The 21,532-nt window shown below is 55.3% G+C and overlaps 1 protein-coding gene across 19 annotated transcripts in view; it reads left to right on the top strand.

Moving 5' to 3' along the window:
• Nucleotides 1-21,532, top strand: part of TCF3 (transcription factor 3) — an 82,624-nt gene that overhangs the window by 26,622 nt on the left and 34,470 nt on the right. For 13 of the 19 annotated variants that reach the window (XR_005626284.1, XR_005626283.1, XM_039696692.1 and 10 more), the window contains exons 4-5: nt 15,497-15,570; nt 16,628-16,724. Coding sequence is in view for 17 of the 19 variants with exons in the window: in XM_039696692.1 (XP_039552626.1) it covers nt 15,497-15,570; nt 16,628-16,724 (171 nt within the window). In the remaining 2 variants the exon portion in view is untranslated. Of the gene's footprint in view, nt 1-263; nt 342-15,496; nt 15,571-16,627; nt 16,725-21,532 lie in introns of those variants that run through there. The other 6 variants (XM_039696696.1, XM_039696695.1, XM_039696687.1 and 3 more) reach the window with 3 other exon arrangements.

The raw sequence follows: 21,532 nt of genomic DNA, 5'->3' as shown, positions 1-21,532 counted from the left end.
CTGAAGCACTTGGGTGTTTTTTTTCCAGGGCTCCCTAGGGACAATCCTGCTCTGGAAGAGATGCTGTCCGTTTGCTCTTTGCTCTCCAGGCAGCGCTTTATAAACTCCCTGGTAAAGCTGATCCACCCCATAAACTTCATTAACTCCTTTCCCTGGCTCTGCCTGTCCCAGCAGTGAGCTGTGCAGTCCCAGACAAAGGCAGGCAGGGGTGGGCAGGGCAGGGCAGGCCGGGGCCGCGGGAGCTGCTCCTCCTCCCGGGGCCGGGCTGGAGCGCTCGGCCGGGGCCCGGCTCCTCAGAGCCGCCGCCCGGGCCATGGCAGCCCGCAGCCGGCTGCCCAGGGGTACGTGACTTCGGGTGAAGGGGGGAAGCGTGGAGTGTGAGCGGGGGGTTTGTGGTGGCTCGGCGGGGAGTGGGACTCTCGAGGGATCGGGTGGCAGCTGGGCTGTGGAGGGTGGGCTGGAATTGTGCAGGGATCTTCTTCCTCATGTTCTGGGTACTTTTTGGTGCTGTTGGTCAGGAACTGGGAGCCTTAAAGCTGCTTGAGGACACACAACCCTTTTTGGGAGCAGGAACAGCTCAGCTTTGTCTGCTGCCTCCCCCCTGTGCGTGCTCAAGTCCCCTAAACCTGTTAGAGCTGTGCCCAGGGCAGGGCTGCAGGAGGAGAGGACTCCGGAGGTTGGGGACACAGCACAAAGTTCAGGTGCCAGCTGAGTGTCCTGTGTAGGGTCCCCCATGGTCCCCACCCAGTGAGCCCATCGCTGGCACAGTTAATTGCTGTATTGTTAATTGCTGTATTGTTAATTGCTGTGGTGACATGGCCTGGGTGTGGGGTTTCCTTGCCCTACAAGGGGCTCATGGGATGGTTTTTATTTCAGGTGATTTTAGATATGAATCAAACAAGGCACAGCTCCCTGGCGGTGGTCTGGCTTTGATTGGAGATTTTTGTGTGTGTGGAGTTGTAACTTAAGAGGAACCATTTATTCTGAATCGCTGCTGTACATGGTGCCTGCTTTGAACTGAGCTGGGGTACAGGGACACCTGGGGAAATCTGCATCTCTGAGTTTGAAACAAACATGGGCTTGTGTGTAGGTGAGGCAGCATCCTGGGTGCAGACTGGGCTCTCTCTGGGGTGCCAGGGAGCAGCTGAGGCTTTGGGATGCTGCAAGATCAGGGGAATTGCAGCGTGGGCAGAGCTGTGCAAGGCCAGGAGCAGGTTCCCCTGAGCACCCTGGGATAGTGGAAGGTGTCCCTGCCCATGGCAGGGGGTGGAACAAGATGAGGTTTAAGGTCCCTTCCAACCCAAACAATTATGGGACTTCTCTGGGAGTTCAAGCTCTGTGCCCAAGGTGAGCAGAGGTTGGTGTGCGTTCCTTGCCCTGACCCCAGCAGTGTGGGCAGGAGCTGGATGAACAAGCCCAGAGTGTGGTGGGTCCTGGGCACCAGAGAGATTGATAACAGCTTGTTTCCCCTTGATTCTGTCGGGAGATGAGGGCAGGGCAGTTTGTTCCCTGCAGCCCGTCCCTGCTCCCTGTGCCATGGTGACACCAGTGCTGGGGCTCTGAGAGGCGAAGGTGTGGGGCTGTGGTTTTGCAAACCAGCTGCCAGCTGAGATCTTCCTCTTCCCGTCCATCCTGGCCTGCCCCATCTTGGGGGCTTCTGGGGCACGTTGTGCTCCAAATGGGGAACCGATTTTCTTTGGGTTTCCTGCTGCCTTACGTGTTCAGCGGCCCCTGGAAAGTCCAGCAAGCCCAGAGCTCACTCAAGAGAAATGCAGGGTGAGAGGGGCCCTTTCCTCCCACAGCAGCCAGTGCTGCCATGCCCTGAGCCACTCAGGAACCTGGTGCAGTGAGCATCTGGAGGGAGCTTTGTCAGGGGCCAGCATGGCCCTGGGTGTCCCCAGAGCAGAGGTGGGAGCTGCCAGCAGAGCTCACATGTTGGAGTCAGTCCAGGGATTTGGGGATGACTTTGGTCTTTGTTTTCCTTGCAGCACTAGTCTGAGAATGGCATGCTTTTTTTTTTTTTTTATTATTCACATTTTTATGCATATAATTTAATTTTTTTTTTGTTTCAAACTTGCATTTGTAAATGCAGCCACCTTCCTTCAAGACAGCAGCTTCTCATCCACAGTGGTGAGCTCAGCTCTCACCATCCCAGCAAACTGCAGCTCCAGGTTTTTAATTGCTGCAGCTCTATTTGTTCATGAAGGAAAACATTTCTTTGAGCTTCTCCTAGTTAAAAGAAAGCAATCTTTGAGCAAAATATCAGAGGAGCTTGTTAATGGTCAATTTTCCTAGACAGTTGTATTAGGATTCCTGATAAAGAGTGTTAGTGCTTGGCTTGACAAAAGCACCAGAAATCGAAGCCTCATGTAGAGGAGACACAGACAAGATAATCTAATGGGTCTCTTTTTGTCTCCAGCTTGTTCTGAGCAGCAGAGAGCCCTGGAGGGGTTGGGATGGGCTGCGAGGCCAGGCTGATGCTGCTGTGGGTTTGCCATGCTGGCTGTGGAGCAGGGAGGGGAAACTGCCTCCCCCCTTCCTGGGTCACCTATCCACACCCCAGACAATGGCCAGTGTGTGCCCAGGGTAACGTGAGAGATGTCAAGAAAAATCATAAAACCTGCTTTCCTGACATCTCTGGGGCTTCCAAGGGGCTGGGCAGTGGGGTTTTTGTGGGGTTTTCTCGGGTTTTTTTTGTTGCCCAGGACAAGAGATGAGACCAAGGAGCACCAGCTCCTGCCAGCCGCCTTTGAGGGATGCCAAAGCTGCACCCAGGAAATGGTTTGAAATGTGCAGGGAGGAGAAAGGTGCTGGTTAGTCCTGGGAAAGAGGAGGATCCGTGCTACTCATTGAGTGCCATCTACTGGCACCTCACCCGTGCCACCGTTTGCCCAGGGACAATCAGTGCCCAGCCTGCAGGGATGGTGAGGGTGGCTCCCTCTGCTCCCTCAGCCGTGCACTCCCTGCCCCTCGTGGGGCAGGAGGAGCCCAGCAGCACCTGCCCAGGGTGGCACATGCCAGCCAGAGCTGGTGCCACCACGATCCATCACGCACAGGCTGGGTCCAGGCTGTCCAGGCTGCCCTTGGCTCTGTCCTGTCCTCTCCCTGGGGCTGCCCCAAGCACTTCTCTACATCTCAGGTGACACACTGACCTTTATAAAACCTTCCTCCCCACCAGCTCGGTGCCTTAATCCCTCCTCCAGTGCCTAGGCACTGCTTGGAGATGTGTGTTGGAGCTGGATTTAGGGACGAGGGCACGAGGGGCTGGAGCAGCTTTTTGGTGTCCCCTGAGCAGTGTGTGGCAAACAAGGTCTGGAGGGCTGATTTGGCAGCCTAAACCCACAGTGCCACCCATCAGTGACTCCTGCCAAGGTCATGGGGGCTGACAGCCCTGCCCCATACACGCCATAAGCCTTGATAGCCTTAAAGCTGATGGGTTGGGATTTGTCTTCAGGTAAACTCTTCCTGTGACTTGTCCTTTTGGCTTTAGGGCTGCAAGGGGAATTTGGGGCATGGGGCATGGTTATACAAAGATGTGGATCCTTTCAGGGTAAGGGACAAGTGAACATCTTGAAGTGTTTATGTTTGAAGAGGGAGAAAAAGAGTTGTGGTTCATGGAAATGGTGCTTTGTAGGAGCAAGTGGATTGAATTCAGCCCTTTTTAATGCAATTTAAATAATCAATGGTCTATTCAATTACAGAAATATTTGGCAGAGCTCTAAATAGGTCACATCTGTCTTTAAATTGTTCTTCAGGTAAATACCTCACTGTGTGGTGTCACATGGACCAAATTCTGTAAGAGCTGCTGTCTGGGAGGGAGAACTCCTTGGCTGTACATGCAGTTATCCCCAAACTGCACCTGGTGTGCTCTGACCCATGGATTCACTTTAGGGATTCCTTAGGAAGCCTGGCTCGTATATTTTGGGTATATCCAGCTCCTGAAGTTTACAGCCCTGAGGTTGCTGGCTGTAACTGGACATGGCCAGGGGCTTTGTTGGCAGCTTCTGTGTTGCTCTCGGGGGCCAGGATGGAATCCTGAGCCCGCTGTGCCCCAGAAACACTCACCTCGGGAAAGGGGAAAACAAAAACACCAACTTTTGTTGTGGTGACCAGAGCCTCGAGGTTACTCGCGAGCAGGAGCCGGGGCTGAGGGAGGGAGGCAGGTGGTGCTGAGAACTCTTTGTTTGGGAAAGTTTTCCTCATTGTGTCCAGCAATTCTTCTGAGATGATCCTTCCTGTGGGCTGAATCATCGTCTGGGCCAGCGCTGGCTCTCGGCTGCAGCCGCATCCTGCGCCCCGGGGGCATCCACAGGGGCATCCACAGGGGCCCAGCACCCCGCAGGATCACAGCATCACAGCCCCTGGGTTGGGATTACCACCCCTGGCTGCCTCCCTCACCCTTTGGGGTCTGTTTTTCCCGAGGAAGCTCACAGGGACTCGTGCATTAGTGCACAAGTCATTTCCCACCATCCCTGTCCCCGCTGAGAGGAGGCTCACAAACAAACTGCCAAGGCCACCCTGGTGGGGTGTACGTGTGTTTGGCCACTTCCCCGTGTAATTTCCACATTATTTGGAAGCCATCCTTAATTTGTCTAATTTTTAACAGCCCCTGGCCTCCCTACCTGTAGGGCTGCAGCAGTGCAGGGCTGGGAGGGCTCACGTACACACGGCTGCTGCTGCCTGCCTGTTTGATCTCAGATGCCTCTCTGGCAAACTTCTGGGGGGTTTTTTGGTCACTTGTAAGTAAACAAGCTTCTGTCCCCATTTGTCTTCTTGGTGAGTAATGGAAACCAAGTGGAAGGAGATTTCTGTTCCCCGGTGTTCCGGCTGCATCTCTGCGGCTGTAATTTGATTTTACATTGCAAATGAAACAATACTTGGAAAGATGCAAATCACAGCGGAAGTAGAGGTGGCCGCTGCTAAGTGGAGTAAGTGGGGGTGTTGTGCTCCTCCATGCATCTGTGGGGGTGTGCAAAACACCCCATGGCTGGAGGAACATGCGAGGTCACTGAGAGTGTCCCAGGGGACCTGCTGTGTTTCAGTCCTCGCTGCCTTCAGGCTGCTGAGTTCCCTTGTTCACTCAGCAGAATGAGCTTTGTCTCTTTGGACAACAATCCATGTGTGAGTGTGGAGTGTCTGCCCTGCTGTGAGTGTGCAACTCTGTGTACAGTAAATGACCAGGAAAAACCAGGATGTGGATTTACACTTTACTTCTCCCTGAAGCTTTCTGTTTAATGGAATATAACCCCTGGCTTTGGGAATTACCCCATACCTCCTGAATTTCAATTGTTTTGTGGTGGCAAATGGGTTGATATTGTTGAGTGCGTGTGAGGCAGAAATAAGGAAGGTTCTCCATGGGGCTGTCTGCGTGTTTATGGAGAATGGATCAGGAGCAGCCCGAGGTGTCCCTGCCATGGCAGGGGATAGGATGAGCTTCAGCATCCCTTCCAACCCAAACCTCTCCATGATTCTGTAATGACAGACATTGTAATGTGTGACACCTTCCTGAAAAGGGGTACCACAGGTTTGAGTCTGGGCCACCTCCTTGTTGTTCTGCAGGGTTGGGTTTATGCCAAGCCACTTCCAGAGCTTTGGGACATCCCCTTGTGCTCTCCCAGCCTCCGTGGTCCCTGTCACCCACCCTGTCACCGTGCAGTGGCACCGCAGGGCTGGCCAGCTGGCTGTGTGTCCCCACTGTCACCTCACCTTGGGTCTCTGTTTCCATGTGCAGGGAGGCAGCCGAGCTGTCCCTCCAGAGCACAGCCGATCCGAGGGACAGCGACTCCTGACACCTGTCAGGGTCTGACTCAGCCCAGTGTTGTTCTTGGTCTGTTTCCCTGCACTCTTGTCCCTTGGACCCTCGTTAACATCCTGCGTCTTGCAGGGCTGTCAGCTTGCATGGAGGCTGGGGATGAGGGACAGGGATAGGTTTGTCCTGAGGAGGCTGGGGACAAGGGACGCAGTAGGTTTGTCCTGCAGGCTGATGACCTTTAGAAAGCCCTGACTGTGTTATCCTCCATCCCCTTCTCCTGCCGCTCCTTTGTGCTCGTGTTTGGTCACTGCTGGCCTTTGTTTTTACAGCTGGGGGAAGTGTTTTGAGCTTTAAAGTTTATTTTCTTCCCTCTGGTTGTCGTCACAGGTTTGTTTTCTTTCTCCGTGTGGCATCTTGCTGGCTCTCCCAGGGGCTGGGAGAGGGACTGGCTGCTGCTCTCGGGGCTTTCCTGCTGGAGGGAGCAGGATCTTCCCTGCATTTGGGAGGCCCCAGAGCCTCTCTGCCTTCACTTCTCTTAATGAATTTTTATCACATCCATCCATCCATCCATCCATCCATCCATCCATCCATCCATCCATCCATCCATCCACCCATCCCCATTTTTTGAGTTTAATAAATCCTGTCCAGTCCCACCCATTCTCCAAGAGGAGCACAGCTCAACAATTCACTACTGGTGTGAACCTTGGCACCCTGAATCAGATCCTTGGCCCTGTTCTGGACACAGGGGATGGTGGCTGTGGCCCAGTGCCACCATGGGCACCCTGTGCAGTCATTTTGCAAGGCCTTGATGAGACTTGGGCTGGCCCATGTCATTAATTTCCTTAATGATGACTTAAAATAAATGCAAGCTTTTATTTTGATTTCCATAAAATCACTCCATAAAAAATGCAGTGGGGACCTTCCTTTACATCTGCAAATATGATTTGTGTCTAAACTGAGGGACAGCCAAATTTGCTGGTTGGGTTTTGTTGGTTTTTCCAAAACTTCCTCACCCCTGTGCTGGGCACTGGTTTGTACATTTATTGTTGCATATAATTATTACTGTTTATGCAAATGGTGGGATTGTTGGGCTGTCCTGAGCAGAGACAGGAGTTGGACTCAGTAATCCTGGTGGATCCTTTCTGGCTCAGGACATTGCAGGATTCTGTTTCTGAGATGTCACACCAGCACCCCCAAAACCAGCCCAGGGGCTGCCGTGGAGCCTGCCCTGTCCTTTGAGAGCAGTTTCAGTGATGTCAGAGCATCTTCCAGAAGACCAGGAGTTGCTAAAGATCTTCCTTGACTCTTTTCCCCTCTTTCTGGCTTTGTTTGGTTTTGGTGTAGATTCAGTTTTTCTCCATGGTTATCCCTCATAGAAAGCCAATGGGGAGTGGATCATTTTGCCCCACTCCTTCCCTGGTTCTCTCCTATTTTTCCCCAGCCCCAAACATTTCCTAAACCCCATCTGTGTGTGCAGAAACTGCTGAACTGGAATACAGTGCAGGAGATGCTGAGCAGATGCTGAGCAGAGGAATTAACAATCACCAAAGTGGTGACATCAGCTTTTTGAAGTCAAAAATTATCCCTGAGTGCACATTTGGGGAGGGGGCGGCAGCAGCAGGTGCTTCCCTGGATCAGGGCTGTGTGTGGGGTGCATGGGCCTGTCGTGGCTTTGGGTTCTGGGTTCATTCATCATCACAAAGAGACAGGGGCAGGATCTGCCCCAGAAATCGTGCAGGGATCTGAGTTTAATGTGGGTGCTGTGTGTCCCCCCCGGGGTGCTGATGTCACCCCAGGGGCTCTCCTGATGTCACTGGGCTCTCCTGGGCCAGAGCATCTGTTCATGGAGTCCTGGAATATCCTGAGCTGGAAGGGACCCTCAGGGATGCTCAGGGCAGCCCCTGTCCCTGCACAGCCACCCCAACAGCCCCACCCTGAGCAGCCCTGAGAGCTCCTGGAGCTCTGGCAGCCTTGGGGCCGGGACCATTCCCTGGGCAGCCTGGGCAGTGCCAGCACCCTCGGGGGCAAGAGCCTTGCCCTGAGCTCCATGCCAAGCCCTGCCACAGCTCCAGCCCTTCCTGGCCCTGGCCCAGAGGGAAATGCCACCTGGCCCTTTTGGTGCCCCTGGGCAGGTCAGGAAGTGGCAGCACATTCCAGCCCCCTGCCATGGCAGGGACACCTTCCAGTGTCCCAGGCTGCTCCAAGCCCCATCCAGCCTGGCCTTGGGCACTGCCAGGGCAGCAGGGCAGCTGAGCCTCACTGTCCCAACAGTCAGTTCTGGTCCAGCCTCAGTTTTCTCAGCAGTGAAGAGGGTAAAACATCCCCTGACCTGCCCCATGAGCTGAGCCCCCCAGGGTGGCATTGCCAGGGACCTCGTGCTGCCCTCCAGGTGTTCAGGGTGGGTTTTTTATCCACCCCCCCTTATTTTTATTTTAATTGTTTTGTCGTGCACCGGGAAAAGGAAGTGAACAAATTGTATGGTCCCCTCTACAATCGACGTCCTGTAAACAGCTCCCGGCTGCCTTCCACTCACAGCTGTTTTTTCCTATTTGGGGGTGGATGGGGCTGGTAAATAAACAGGAATTCTGGGAGCTGCTTCCAGCACCCCCTTCTCCCACCCAGGGGCTGTGCCAGCACCTCAGAGCCTTTCCTGGGGGGTGCCGGGGTGGGTTGTTCCTCACCGAGTGCAGCAAACTCTCCTCAGAAAAAACAACTTTGCTGGTTTTCTTTTGCTGGGACTAAAGCTAATTACTAGTCAACTAATTTTATTGATTTCCAATCCCTTTTAGCAGAGATTTTGCTGTGGGGCTGATTGCCAGAGCGATTAGCACACAAAGCCGCTTAATTTGGAAGTGTTTATCAAGCAGCCTTCTGCCACCTCTGCTTCAAATCAAATGACAGTGGCACCGGTGGCCCTGCCTGTGCTGGCTTGTGCTGTCCCACCCCGAGGGAGGCAGGTGGGGAGCAGGGCTCCTCTGCCTTCAACAACCACAGCAGGGTGTTTGGAGCTAGCTGGTCTTTGAGGCTCCTTCCAACCCAAACCATTCCATGGATCTAAGTGTTCCATGAGCTGGAAAAGCTGCTGGCTCTGGGGTTTTTACTCCACATCCTTGTCCTGCTCCAGCCCTCGGGCACTGCTGTGGCTGCAGAGCTGGAATTTCCCTCCTGGCCCTCAAATCCCCACCATGGGCACTGTATGGTCTCTCTTGAGGATGGAAGATGCACCTTCGTGGCAGCTACAGCTGCTTCCAAACCTCCTCCAGCCACGGGAGGGATTTGGCCTAAATATTTTTAATAGAATTTAAAAACGAAACAAAAAAAACCCCCAAAAACCCAACCAAAAAAAAAAAAAGCCAGGCCCAGTCGTTTTGCTGGAATCAGATTAGGGAGGGCAGATTGTGGAGGCTGGGGGGAGGGAGAGGCTGAGCCTGGCTCAGTCACAGCTCCAGCAGCACAGAGACCCCAGCAGTGTCCCCCAGTGTCACCCCTGGGGCTGCTGGGAGGGTCCCTCGCTGCCTCCTCCTCCAGACACCTAAAAACAAGGTGCCTTTGAGGGATTTTGAAGAAATCCCAGAAATTCCTCCCTGGGAGGGTGGGCAGGCCCTGGCTTGGGGTGCCCAGAGCAGCTGTGGCTGCCCCTGGATCTCTGGCAGTGCCCAAGGCCAGGTTGGATGGGGTGTGGGACAGTGGAAGGTGTCCCTGCCATGGCAAGGGTGGCACTGGATGGGCTTTGAGGACCCTTCCCGCCCAACCATTCCATGATTTGAGCCTGCAGCACTGCAGCTTTCCAGCAGTGCATGTTCTCCTCAGGGTGCTCCTTGGTACAGGATTTAATGCAAAAGCTCTGTATTTGCTTTGCAGATGGTATCTGAGAGGGTTCAGGAGCAAAACATCCCATTCTCCATCCCTGCATGTCCTCTGGATCCAGAGAGATGGCTGCACACCCCTGAGCTTTGCTTTGGGTACAGCAATTGTTAGGGACTGAGCTTGTTCTAAAAGACCTTCCACAGAATCCTGGAATATCCTGGGTTGGGAGGGACACACAAGGACCATCCAGTCCAACTCCTGCCCTGTCCCGTTCACACAAAGGCTGTGGGGTCCTTGGCTGTGCCCAGGAGGTCAGAGCTGCCTCCAGACCACGTTCCCTCCCTCACCTGTGCTCCGACTGGGGCGTTCAGAGCTCACACACAAAGGCTGTGGGGTCCTTGGCTGTGCCCAGGAGGTCAGAGCTGCCTCCAGAGCCACGTTCCCTCCCTCACCTGTGCACAGACTGGGGCTCAAGGACCAGCCCCTGTGCCCAGCTGGCTTTGGGGGCTCTGGGTGTTGAAACCAGGGCAGCTCCTCTTGGGGCAGCTGGAGGGCACAGGCTGGGAACTGAGCTGGAAGGATGTGGGATGGATCACAAAACCCTGCCCCCTTTTAATGCTTTCCATAGTATCCTGGAATAGTTTGGGCTAGAGGGACATTACAGCCCATGCAGTGCCACCCCTGCCATGGCAGGGACACCTGCCACTGTCCCAGGCTGCTCCCAGCCAGGGCCTGCCCACCCTCCCAGGGGAGAATCTCCTCCCCTGAGGTAAATCTGTCCTCCTTTAGGTGAAACAGGTCCCCTTTCCTGTCACTCTGCTGTGTTTTCTTGTCAGAGCTGTGTGTCCAAAGTGGTTCTGTTCCTCTGGATGGCAACAGCTGTCATTGCTCTGTGTCACTGGACACTTGTCCATAGCCTTTACTAGGGTTCATTGCTGCACTAAGGATGTTTTTTCTGAGCCTAAATGTGGTTAAATTATTTTTATCCCTGCTGAAGCTTAGGACGGCTCATGTCTATCAGCTCTTCTTGGCTGTGGCAGGAAAACCGTGAGGAAAAAAAATGACTGTCTGACAGCTACATCTTATTCTATTAGTATGTTTTAATTAGAACATGAGCAAGAAATGTGTTATGAATATTCATGCTCAAGGTTATTAAAATGCACAATTAATCTGTACTCAGTTTAATAACTGTATTAATGGAGAGAGGAGGTAGCTCCTATTTTTGTCATTCTCAATTGGAAAGTGTGCCTTAACTTGGGTAGTTGGGAAATGGGGTTATTTTAAAATCAGCTTGGCTCCTGCCAGCAGCATGGGCACATGGGTGTCTCCAAAACTCACACACCTCAGGGTGGGAGAGCACTGGAACAGTGGCAAAGCCAAGCCCTGCCAGGATGGAGCTCCTTCCTGCAGACAGAATTCAGCTCAGTGCCATGGGAGTTTTCAGCCACAGAATCACAAAATCCCAGAAAGGTTTGGGTTGGGAAAGACCTTAAAGCCCATCCAGTGCCACCCCTGCCATGGCAGGGACACCTCCCACTGGCCCAGGCTGCTCCCAGCCCTGCCCAGCCTGGCCTTGGGCACTGCCAGGGATCCAGGGGCAGCCACAGCTGCTCTGGGCACCCCAAGCCAGGGCCTGCCCACCCTGCCAGGGAACAATTCCTGCCCAATCTCCCATCCAGCCCTGCCCTGTGGCACTGGCAGCCATTCCCTGGCTCCTGTCCCTGCAGGCCTTGTCCCCAGTCCCTCTGCAGCTCTCCTGGAGCCCCTTCAGGCCCTGCCAGGGGCTCTGAGCTCTGCCTGGAGCCTTCTCTTGTCCAGGGGAGCAGCCCCAGCTCTGCCAGCCTGGCTCAGAGCAGAGGGGCTCCAGCCCTGGCAGCATCTCCGTGGCACTTTGGACATGATCTCTCTTTGGTGATTTGGATTTATGGGGTTTTTTGCCATCCCTGTGGGTGTTTTAAGGCAGAGGATGTGTCCACAAGTGTGGAGCAATTGGGGCCCAGAAGATTCTCAGGGATCTCCGTCTCACCTGGGGCAGCTCCTGGGTGATGCCCAGAGGCAGGAAACATTCCCAGGTGCCCCAAGGTGCCTCTGACCCTTCCTGGGCACCTGGGTCACCCCTACAGCTGCTGGGGTGCCTTGGCTGAGCCCTGGGGCTGCAGGGCCGTGTCCTTCCCACCTCAGCTTCCCTCTCCTCTCCCCCTTCCCCTTCCTCTCCCTCTGCTCGTGTCCAGCCTGGCTGCTCCCAGGGCGTGGCACTGTTTGGGGTGACACTGTGCCCAGGGGCTTTGTGCTGAGAGTGGAGCCAGCCCTGCTGATGGGAGCTTTTCCAGACACACCTGCCCGTGGCCAGACACTGGGATTTTGCAGGGCTGGCTGAGGGCATTTGCTGCCAAATTGCAGATCCTCAGGAATACGAAGGGAGGGGAGAGTGGGCTGGCAGGGAATGTAGGACAGATGCCAGACGTGTAAAGAGGGCAGTCTGCTTTTTCCTGGCTTCATCCCAGAAATCCCTGAATTCCTAAAACACCTGCAGGTGCTGAAAATAGGGAGATTTTTTGCTGGCACTTTTCAAGCCAATGGCTGCAGCTTGGGGAAGGTGCAAGACTTTATTTTCCAGGAGACATCAGACAGAGCTGGCACGGGCACCTTCAGAGGTGCTTCCAGAACCCTGGGATGCTCTTGCTGCTTCGGGGGGAGAGTGGAACCTCACTTCACCTTGGCAGCCACAGGAACTACCTGGAGGGTACAAGAAACCTTTTGGGTTTCCTTGGGGGTTACAGAATCCCAGAATCCCAGAATGGATTTGGTTGGGAGGGATCTTAAAACCCATCCAGTGCCACCTCTGCCATTGCAGGGACACCTGCCACTGTCCCAGGCTGCTCCCAGCCCTGCCCAGCCTGGCCTTGGGCACTGCCAGGGATCCAGGGGCAGCCACAGCTGCTCTGGGCACCCCAAGCCAGGGCCTGCCCACCTTCCAGGGAGGAATTTCTTCCTGAAAAAAAGGGTTGGTTTGCTGTGACCCCGTTTGGTGTCACAAAGGGGCCCAGGAGGGGTTGGGGACCTGCCCTTGCTCTGGGTGAGTGGCTCATCCTCTGCAGTTGGAGCACTCAGGGGTTTGGCCCCTCTCCAGGGTCTGTGCCATCCTGGTGGCACCACTGGGTGCAGCAGCTCATGCCAGGGCTTTGTCCTTGCCGAGGGGATGTGTGACCCTCAGCCTTTGCCCCCTGTGCCACTCTCTGTCTCCTCTCCTTCCTTCCTTGGGGAGACCAGACAAGGGTTTGCTTTTATTTTTCAGGAATTTTGGCACAGAATCCCAGAATGGGGGAGGTTGGAAGGACCACATGGCTCATCTGGGCACAGGGCACAGGATTGTGTCCAGACTGTTTTGGCATAACTCTAGGGATTATCTGCAGGTTCTTGAATATCTGAAGGGACATTCAAGGGAGGAAGACTCAACCTGAGTGTCTTCCAGGCACCCCATCTCCCTCCAGAGCCCCCCGAGCACCCTCTCCAGGCATGTTGTGGCCTGGAGTGCTGCTCTGCTGTCAGTGGGGTGGTGGCAGGCCCGAGGGCTGTGTGAGAGCTCAGGGGGACCCAGGACCCCCAAAGCCCATCCTGCATGGGGCACTGGGGGGTGGCAGGGTCTGGACCCCCCTGCCTTGGCTTCCCCTCTGCCTCTGGGGCTCCTCGTGGGGACTGTGGTGCTGCAGTCCTTGTGCTTCCAGCCCAGAGGGAGCATTTTCCAACCATGTCCAAGGCTGCTGATCCTGCTCGTGTCTTCTCCCCAACCCTTGGGGAGCTTTAAAACCACCCGTGACAGCAAAATGACTCAAAGGAGCGTTTCTGCCTCCTGCCTCGCCAGGGTTTGCAGGGATTGCAGATGAATTGCTTTGGAAAAACACATTAGCAAAGCAAAAGTTTATTCTAGGAAGTAGGAGGTGGGAGAATTGGCAGTAATTCTCCCTAGTATCCAAGGTATTATTAGAGGCTTATCCCTGCTCTGCACAGTAATCACATTGGAAATTTTTGATTAGAAAACAAAATCTAAATGAGAATTATGAATATTCATTAGGTGTGGAGATTAATATGCATAATTATGCAAATTAGACAGCAATTAAACACCAATTCTCCGGGGAAATGATTAACACAAAGGCACAGAAATAGAAGGATGTAATTTGAAAGAAGTTTCTGGTTAAATGAACAGTGAGGGGAGCGGAGGAGACAAATCTGAGGCATGTTTGCCATAATAATCAGCTTTGCCAAGCGAAATGGGAGTGAGCCCTGACCCCCTGCCCCATGTCCTTGCTGCCCCTCGCTCCCTGCTCCCAAAAGGGCATCCTGGGGCACCTGGAGGTGCCTCCCCATTGGAAGAACCAGCACAGGACAGGTCCCAGAGAGCCACGGGGCCCTGCTGCTGCCCCAGGGTGATGCTGCTGGGAGAGTCTGGTGTCACTGCAGTGTGGCTGTGACTCCTGTGGGGACAGGGGGTGTCCCTGGCTTGGGAAGTGTCCACGACTGGTCCACCCTCACTCTCGGCCTTCTGCAGATCTGGGATTTCTTCTGTCCAGCCCAGCAGAGTCACTGTTTGTGCAGCACCTCAAAAGATGATGGGTGCCCCCACCCTGCCCAGCCCCTCTCACATCCCTGGATTTGCCCCCTTAGAGCACCAACTGCTGCTCCCCAGCCCCTGGTCACCCACTGGAGCAGGAGGTGGAGCAGCACAGTTGGAAATCCTGCAGCTGAGTCAGGTCGAGGCTGTTTTCCAGAAGGTTCCTTCCGTGTGGTTGTGGTATCAGCTGCAACTGTGGGAGCTGTGCTGATGCAACAGCCCAAGGGTTTTGTGTCAGGGTGGACATTCCCAGCTCACTGAAGGGGCTCCAGGAGAGCTGCAGAGGGACTGGGGACAAGGCCTGCAGGGACAGGAGCCAGGGAATGGCTGCCAGTGCCACAGGGCAGGGCTGGATGGGAGATTGGGCAGGAATTGTTCCCTGGCAGGGTGGGCAGGCCCTGGCTTGGGGTGCCCAGAGCAGCTGTGGCTGCCCCTGGATCCCTGGCAGTGCCCAAGGCCAGGCTGGGCAGGGCTGGGAGCAGCCTGGGACAGTGGGAGGTGTCCCTGCCATGGCAGGGCTGGGATGAGCTGAGCGAGGTCCCTTCCAGCCCAAACCATTCCATGGTTCCTGAGTCCCCTGGGTGCAGCCCAGGAGGTGCCGCCTGCATGGACTTGGCAGGGGATGAAAGGAGCTGATCTCCCACTGCAGCCTGGGCAGAAACGTTGCAAAACCTTCTGCCTGCTCCTCTGCTGGACTGGGCTGGATCCCTTGTGCTGAGGATACTCTTGGGAGGGCTGAAGCTGGGGTGGCTGGGTGTGCTCTGATGGCCCCCCTTCCTCAGGGGAACCTTGGGGGGCTGAAGGAGCACCCCTGGACAGGTGACTCTGTAACATTGGACCCCCAGCAATTCCCACCTGAGGATTTCACCTCTGGGCACTCCTTCACTCTGCACAGGTTGAATAGAGTTTGGCCCATGATCTTGCACCACCATGGGCAAAATGCAAGTTCAGCTGGAGCATCCAAATGGATGCAATGTGGTTTTGATTTATAGTTCAATCCCTTTCACTGTCGCTCTCCGGGGGAAGGAGGTTCATGGGTGCTCTCTGGAATAAAGGAGTTAAAATACTGGTTTTTCCTCTTCCCACTGTCCCATGTTTTGAACCATTTCCAGGCTGTGGTGGGATGTGCTTTGAAGTTTGTGGAATAACTCCCAGTGGGAGTGGGAAGGTGAGGAGGCAGAGGGGAGGCTTGGTCACGCCAAGTGGAAGTGGTTTATTAATGAAAATATTGTTTTGTTTGTAGAAGGAAGAGTTAATTTTATGAGAACACCTTTGAGGCTTTGCTGATAAAGCAAAGAGTAACCTTTGTTCTTCCTGTTTTTCGGTAGGCTTGGATGAAAGGCCGGGATCAGGTTCCTGGGGAACGGCAGATCAAAACAGCTCCACGTTTGACCAAGGAAGGGTAAGGACAAAGCACAAACACCAAGCTCCAACCAAAACAAACGGGGTCTTTCCCAGGCCTTGCAGAGCCTTGGGTCTAACCCTGGCACAGCTTTTCTTGCCCCATTTTGGACATGGGTTCTGTGACTCTCTAGGTTTTTCCCCATCCCCATCTCCCCAGGCTTTGCTGCCTTGAGGTCCCCTTGAGGTTTCTCCTCCAAAAACCTCTCCCATATCTGCACTAGGATGGGCTCCTGTGGCTGCTCAGGCATCTCCCTCCCTGCACCGGTGTTGGTGTGGGGAGAGGGGACCCAGGGGGTGGGACAGGTGCCCCAAGGAGACACAGATGGGTGGGTCGAGGGATCTGAGTGGGTTGAGGGATCTCATCTGATGGCAAAGCTTCCTGAGCAACCAGCCCACAAGACTTTGAGAGCCTGAGGAGGGAATCCCTGCAATCCACCACATTGTCTGGCCATGGCACCCTTGGTGGGGATGGAGAACTTGGGAAGGGTTTTGCAGGGAAGGAGTTGAGGCTGCAACACTCATGGCTGGGGTCTGAGGATGGGAAGAGAGAAATGCCACAAACTTCATGGAAACGGTGTAATTTTTGTTTTAATGGGTTTGTGTGATTTGTTTTTGCAATGGTACCTTTCCCTCTCCAATCAGCGGCAGAGCTGGGGCTGTTATGTCAACTCTCATTTGTATATTTAGAATTTATATATGTATATAAATATATCTAAAAATATGTATTTATATTTATATTTATCCAACCTTTTTCTTGCCCCTTCACCCCCCTGGTTCAGGGAGGGGCTGTGTGGCTCTTACCTGGTGGGTGCCAAAGAGCTGCCAGCAAGGGACAAAGCAGGTTCCATGTCCCTTCTTGCCATGTCCCCAGGTGCCATGTTGCCTCCCAACACCACGGCCTCTGCACTGCCCAGCTCCCCTTGGCATGGGGATAAAATCCTTTCCATGCCCTTTTCACAAGGAGCCTTTGGCTTTGCCTCTTCCTGGGGGAGGCTGGGCCCTGGCAGCCTCGTGCTTTGTCCCCACGCTGTGGTGACTGTCCCCTGTTGTCCCAGCAGAGCTATGGTGAAGGCCCCCACTACGGTGAGCACCGGGACCTGCCATCCCACAACAGCATCTCCTCGTCACCGTTCCTGGGAGCTGGACTCGTGGGTGAGTGCTGCAGCTGCCAGGTCCCCAGGCCAGGGGACACGTGGTGGGGGAGTGTTGGGACAGCCTTGCTGCTCCCTGTGCTGGACCTGCTCCGGGTGTTCTCCGAGCTGTGGGCCAGGGGGGTACCCAGAGGATTCCGTCAGTGCCAGCTGTGCCAGCTGTTCTGTGTGTGTGGTTGTGTTTCCCTGCTTCTTACCCTGAGGGAGTAGCAGAGTCCCCCAGGATGGGCTGAGTGTGCTCCTGGGAGCTGGGAATTAGGGGTGGGAGAGATGCTTATTGTAAAGGATTTATTAAGACTTGGGATGACCCTGCTTGAGTGGGGAGGTGGCACCAGGTGATCCCACCGTGGTCACTTCCAACCAGACCCACTGGGTGACTGTGACGTGCAAGGGGCTGGGGGCTATGTCACTTCCCAGAGAGCTGCTGGTGCTACCTTTGCTGCAGGGGGGTTTGGAGGAGCCTCTTCCCATATCCTGCCAGGCTCCAGCAGCCTTGTCTGGCCCCTCCAGCCCCAGCTCCAGGCAGGCAGCGTGGGGAGCTCAGGGGATGGTGATCCCGCATGGCCGGATGCGTGTGACCATTCACCCAGTCACCTCTCCCAGCTCAGGCTGGGAGGAGAGATTAAGAGCAGAAAATATCCCTCCTGCAGGGCTTAGAGAGCTCTAATGGCATTAGGTCAGGAATTGGGGTTAGTCCTCCCCATCTTTGCCCATGCAGGGGTGGTTAAAATGCTCCAGCACATGTGGAAGGAGCAGGGCCAGGGCAGGGCTTGCCCATGGTTGGAAGGCAGGGGTAAAAAGGGAATCAATCGTGTTTGAAACAGAAAATCCCCCCTGTGGATGTGGTGGCAAAGGGGAAGAGCAGAGCAGGGTTGTGCTGGGACAGGGCAGCCACACGTTGGCCCCTCCTGGCCTGGGGCAGGGCTTGGGGCTCGCTGTGAGCTCTGCTTCCCCCTTTCACCCTTGTGCTGTTGGGGACAATGTTTGGGTGTCCCTCGGGGATCTCTGCAGGGAGAGGAGCCCTCCTGAGCAGCTCCCCCTGTCCCTCTGCAAGGGAGGATCTTCCCTGTCCCTCTCTGGCCCAGGAGGAGAGTGGAGCACAGAGAAGTTTTGGGGTAGGACAGGGGAGCCTTGCTGCAGCTCAGCGGGGCTTGGGGGGATGTGCGTGGGGGAACCCATCCCAGCCCATCCCACACCTGGGGCCAAGGCAGCCCGGAGAGTTTCCAGCTGAGGAGGAGCTGCCCGGGAGGAGCAGGAGGTTTCCCCTTTGATGTGTGCGGGGAAGCCGCCTTTGGCTGCCTGCCAGAGCTGGCTCTCCCTCCAGCCCGGGCACTTCCAGCTCCTGGGGCTCCCGGGGACTTCAGTGGGGCCCAGGGACAGCAGGACTGTGGCCACGCTCTGGCCCCAGGCTCAGGGGCTGTGACTCCCCAGGGGGGTCAGGGGCAACACCAGGAGCTCCACCAGGGAACAGGCAGGGGGGAAGGGTTCCTCACGTTTCCAACTCCCTTTTGTTTCTAAAATTGAACGTGGTTAAAGTAGAAAGCATCGATTCTGGGAGCAGGTTCCAAAATAGATAAATCACTTTTCATTGTAGAATCAAAGAATCACAGAGTGCTTTGGGTGGGAAGGGACCTCAAAGCCCAACCAGTGCCACCCCTGCCATGGCAGGGACACCTCCCACTGTCCCAGGCTGCTCCCAGCCCTGTCCAGCCTGGCCTTGGGCACTGCCAGGGATCCAGGGGCAGCCACAGCTGCTCTGGGCACCCCAAGCCAGGGCCTGCCCACCCTCAGAGCCAGCAATTTCATCCCAATATCCAATCTAAACCTACTCTTTGCTCATGTGCTGGGAGGGGAGGACATGGGGAAGAGCAGGGGTGGGATTTTCTCTTCCTCTTTTCCAAGCTGCTTCTGAAAACTTAGAGTGGCAAAAATGCAAAGGGATAAAGGAGAGGGCAGGCAGGAAAATAAAACAATGCTTCTGTAAAAGCAGGGGGAAAATGGGAGAGAAAAGGGAGTTTTGGCAGTGTGTCCCCCTGTCTGCCAGGTGGTGGTTGCCAGCAAGGTGCCCCTCAGGGAGGGAAGTTCATGTTAATGGGGTGGCTGAGTGGAACCAAGGAATTTCAAAATCTGAGGAGGTGGAGGGAGCAGATGAGGATGAACATGTTGTGGTTGTTGATGGATGAAAGGTGTGTGAAACATCTAAGCCCTTCTCCAAGATTAGAATTTTTATCTCTTTCCCACTCAACCTCTATTTCTTCAAGGAGGATCAGGAACTGTGGGAAGAACCATTTTGGGAGCAGCCTGGATGCTCTCTGCTGGCAATGGTGGGTTGGGCCAGTAGAGAGGGAGGCTGAGCTGCAAGGGCCCCCCAAAGTCAGTGCTGGGGCTCTGAGCAGTCAGGGTGGTGATGGCTCCTCCTGGCACCCCCATCCTTTGGATTTTGTGTTCCTGAAGCCCATGCACGTCCCAGGGCCAGGCTACAGCCCCCTGTCCTCTGAGGATGGGCTTTAGGAACAGGGAGCACCTTTCCCCAGCAAAGGGACACTGCAGCAGGCAGCACTTGTTGGAGAAATTGAGCAAGTGGTGATTTCTTGCCTCAATTTTCCACATGGAAAAGGAGGCTGTGCTCTGATCAGTGTTTGGTGGGTTGAGGAGCTCCTGCCAGCCTGAGCTTTGGAGCAGTGATCACATCCCTTCCAGGGTGGAGCCTTCCCCTGTCCCTGCAGGCTGGTGGCATTTTGGGGCCCTGGAGATCCCGAGGGGGATCCCAGGTGCAGCCAGTGCTCACCCTCCTACACAGGTCCTGTCACCACTCAGACTGATCTGACAGGAGCAGAGGAAACTGGGGAGCTGCAGGGTGGAGTGGCCCTTTGGGTAGGGGAGCAGTGGAATGTGTCCAGCCAGATTTCTGCCCAGTGTGTCTGTGCTGGGAGCTGGTGACACAAACTCCATGAGCAGCAAACTCCGTGGGGTAGGCAGGGCTGGAGGGATCTGCCTGGCCCAGGAGAGGAGGAAAGCAGGTCTCAGTTTGAGGGAGCAGGACACTGCCAGCACATCCCTGAACCCCCTGCAGGCTGCATCCCTGCCCTTTGTTCCTGTCCTGGTTGGGCTCTTGGGTGTCACCCTAGCCCAAGCCCTCTTCCCCTGCCCAGGGTCCCCATCCCCAGCCTGAGTCCCCTCCCAGGGACAGTGAGGAAGGGGCTGCTCAGCCCCTGGGGTGGAGCTGGGGGAGTACAAAGCTCTGATTTAATCCCTGTTGTTCCCTGCAGTGGCCCCAGGGAGGGACAGCCACTGCCCCTCAGCCCAGTCCTGCCCATTCTTGGGGTGGTGACCTTGTGGATCACAGGGTGCACACCTGATCCAAAAGCAGTTTGAAAGGAAAAGCACTGATTGCTGTTCAGCTGTTGAGTTTGAGCTCATGGATGTTCTTTGGATGAATATGGGGCACGATGGGAGCTTGGCTTTAGGGGGCACCTTCAGCACAAAGCCAAGAGGGGCTGCACTGACACAGCACCTGGGGGAGATGCTTCCCCCAGCCAGGGCTCCCACAGGGCTCCCTGCTCCCATGAAAGACACACTGTGGGGGAATCTTCAGTTACTTCCCTCAGCCACAGCTTCAGCTCCACGGGTGATGGGGAAAATCAGAGCCCCTCAGGACAGACTGGGCAGGGGCCTCTGGGCTGTGTTGCACTGGTTGGAATTACCTAAATTTGTCAAAAGAATAAGTAAATAAATTAGAAAGTGCCCAAGGGAGGGACACGGAGCTGGGGAAGGCTCTGAGGAGCGGCTGAGGGCCCTTGGCTCGTTCAGCTGGAGCACAGGAGACTGAGGGGAGGCTCCTGGGGGCTGCAGCTCCTGCCCAGGGCAGGCAGAGGGGCAGGGGCTGGGCTCTGCTCTGGGACAGGGCCAGGAGCCCAGGAAGGGCTGGAGCTGTGGCAGGGCTTGGCATGGAGCTCAGGGCAAGGCTGCTGCCCCCGAGGGTGCTGGCACTGCCCAGGCTGCCCAGGGAATGGTCCCGGCCCCAAGGCTGCCAGAGCTCCAGGAGCGTTTGGACAGCGCTGCCAGGGCTGCTCAGGGTGGGGCTGTTGGGGTGGCTGTGCAGGGCCAGGGGCTGCCCTGAGCATCCCTGGGGGTCCCTTCCCACTCAGGATAGTCCAGGATTCCATGATTCTAAACCCCTGAATGGAAACACCATCAGTGCTCTGAATGAGAAGCATCCCAGGCTGCTGGCTGGGGGCTTTGAACCAGGTGAGCAGGTGCAGACCCCATGGCTGAGCCCTCCATTGCTCCCTCCTCCAAGTTTCCCAGCTTTGAGCTTTTGCTGCTGCTGGAGGACAGGGAACCTCCTGGAGGGTTCTGAGCTTCCCTGCCTGGGGTGGGGAGGGGTGACAGGAGCATCCCTGGCTGTCCCGGGTCAGTGCCAGGACAGCACACAGTGACAAACCAGCTGGGCTGGTCCCAGAGGATGAGGAGGGTGAGGAGGGCTTTTCTAAGTCACCAACTTCACAATTTGCCATTCATCTTCAGCAGGGACAGGCGGGGAGTGGGGTGGTTAAACAGCAAGGAAACTGATAAGCCATAACAGATTTCTTTCTAGTAATTATTCCTAGTAATTAGCTGCCTTTCAGAGCAGTGTTCCTAATCGGGTGGGTATTGTCAGTGCCTGTAGATTGGGGTCTTCCTGGACAATGGGTTTAATCAGGGGGTGGTCGCTGCTCCTGGTTTTTTAACTTCTTTTTTTCCTCCCCGTTTTTAATCCCTGGCTGTGTTTCGCCTCCCCTGTTCCCCCAGGCCAGAACTCTAATGGAA

Source organism: Passer montanus, unplaced genomic scaffold (genome assembly GCF_014805655.1).
Source record: "Passer montanus isolate IOZ18808 unplaced genomic scaffold, ASM1480565v1 scaffold114, whole genome shotgun sequence".
Classification (NCBI taxonomy): domain Eukaryota; kingdom Metazoa; phylum Chordata; class Aves; order Passeriformes; family Passeridae; genus Passer; species Passer montanus.
The sequence above is the reverse complement of the archived record's forward strand: the minus strand, read 5'-3'. Positions and strand labels throughout refer to the sequence as shown.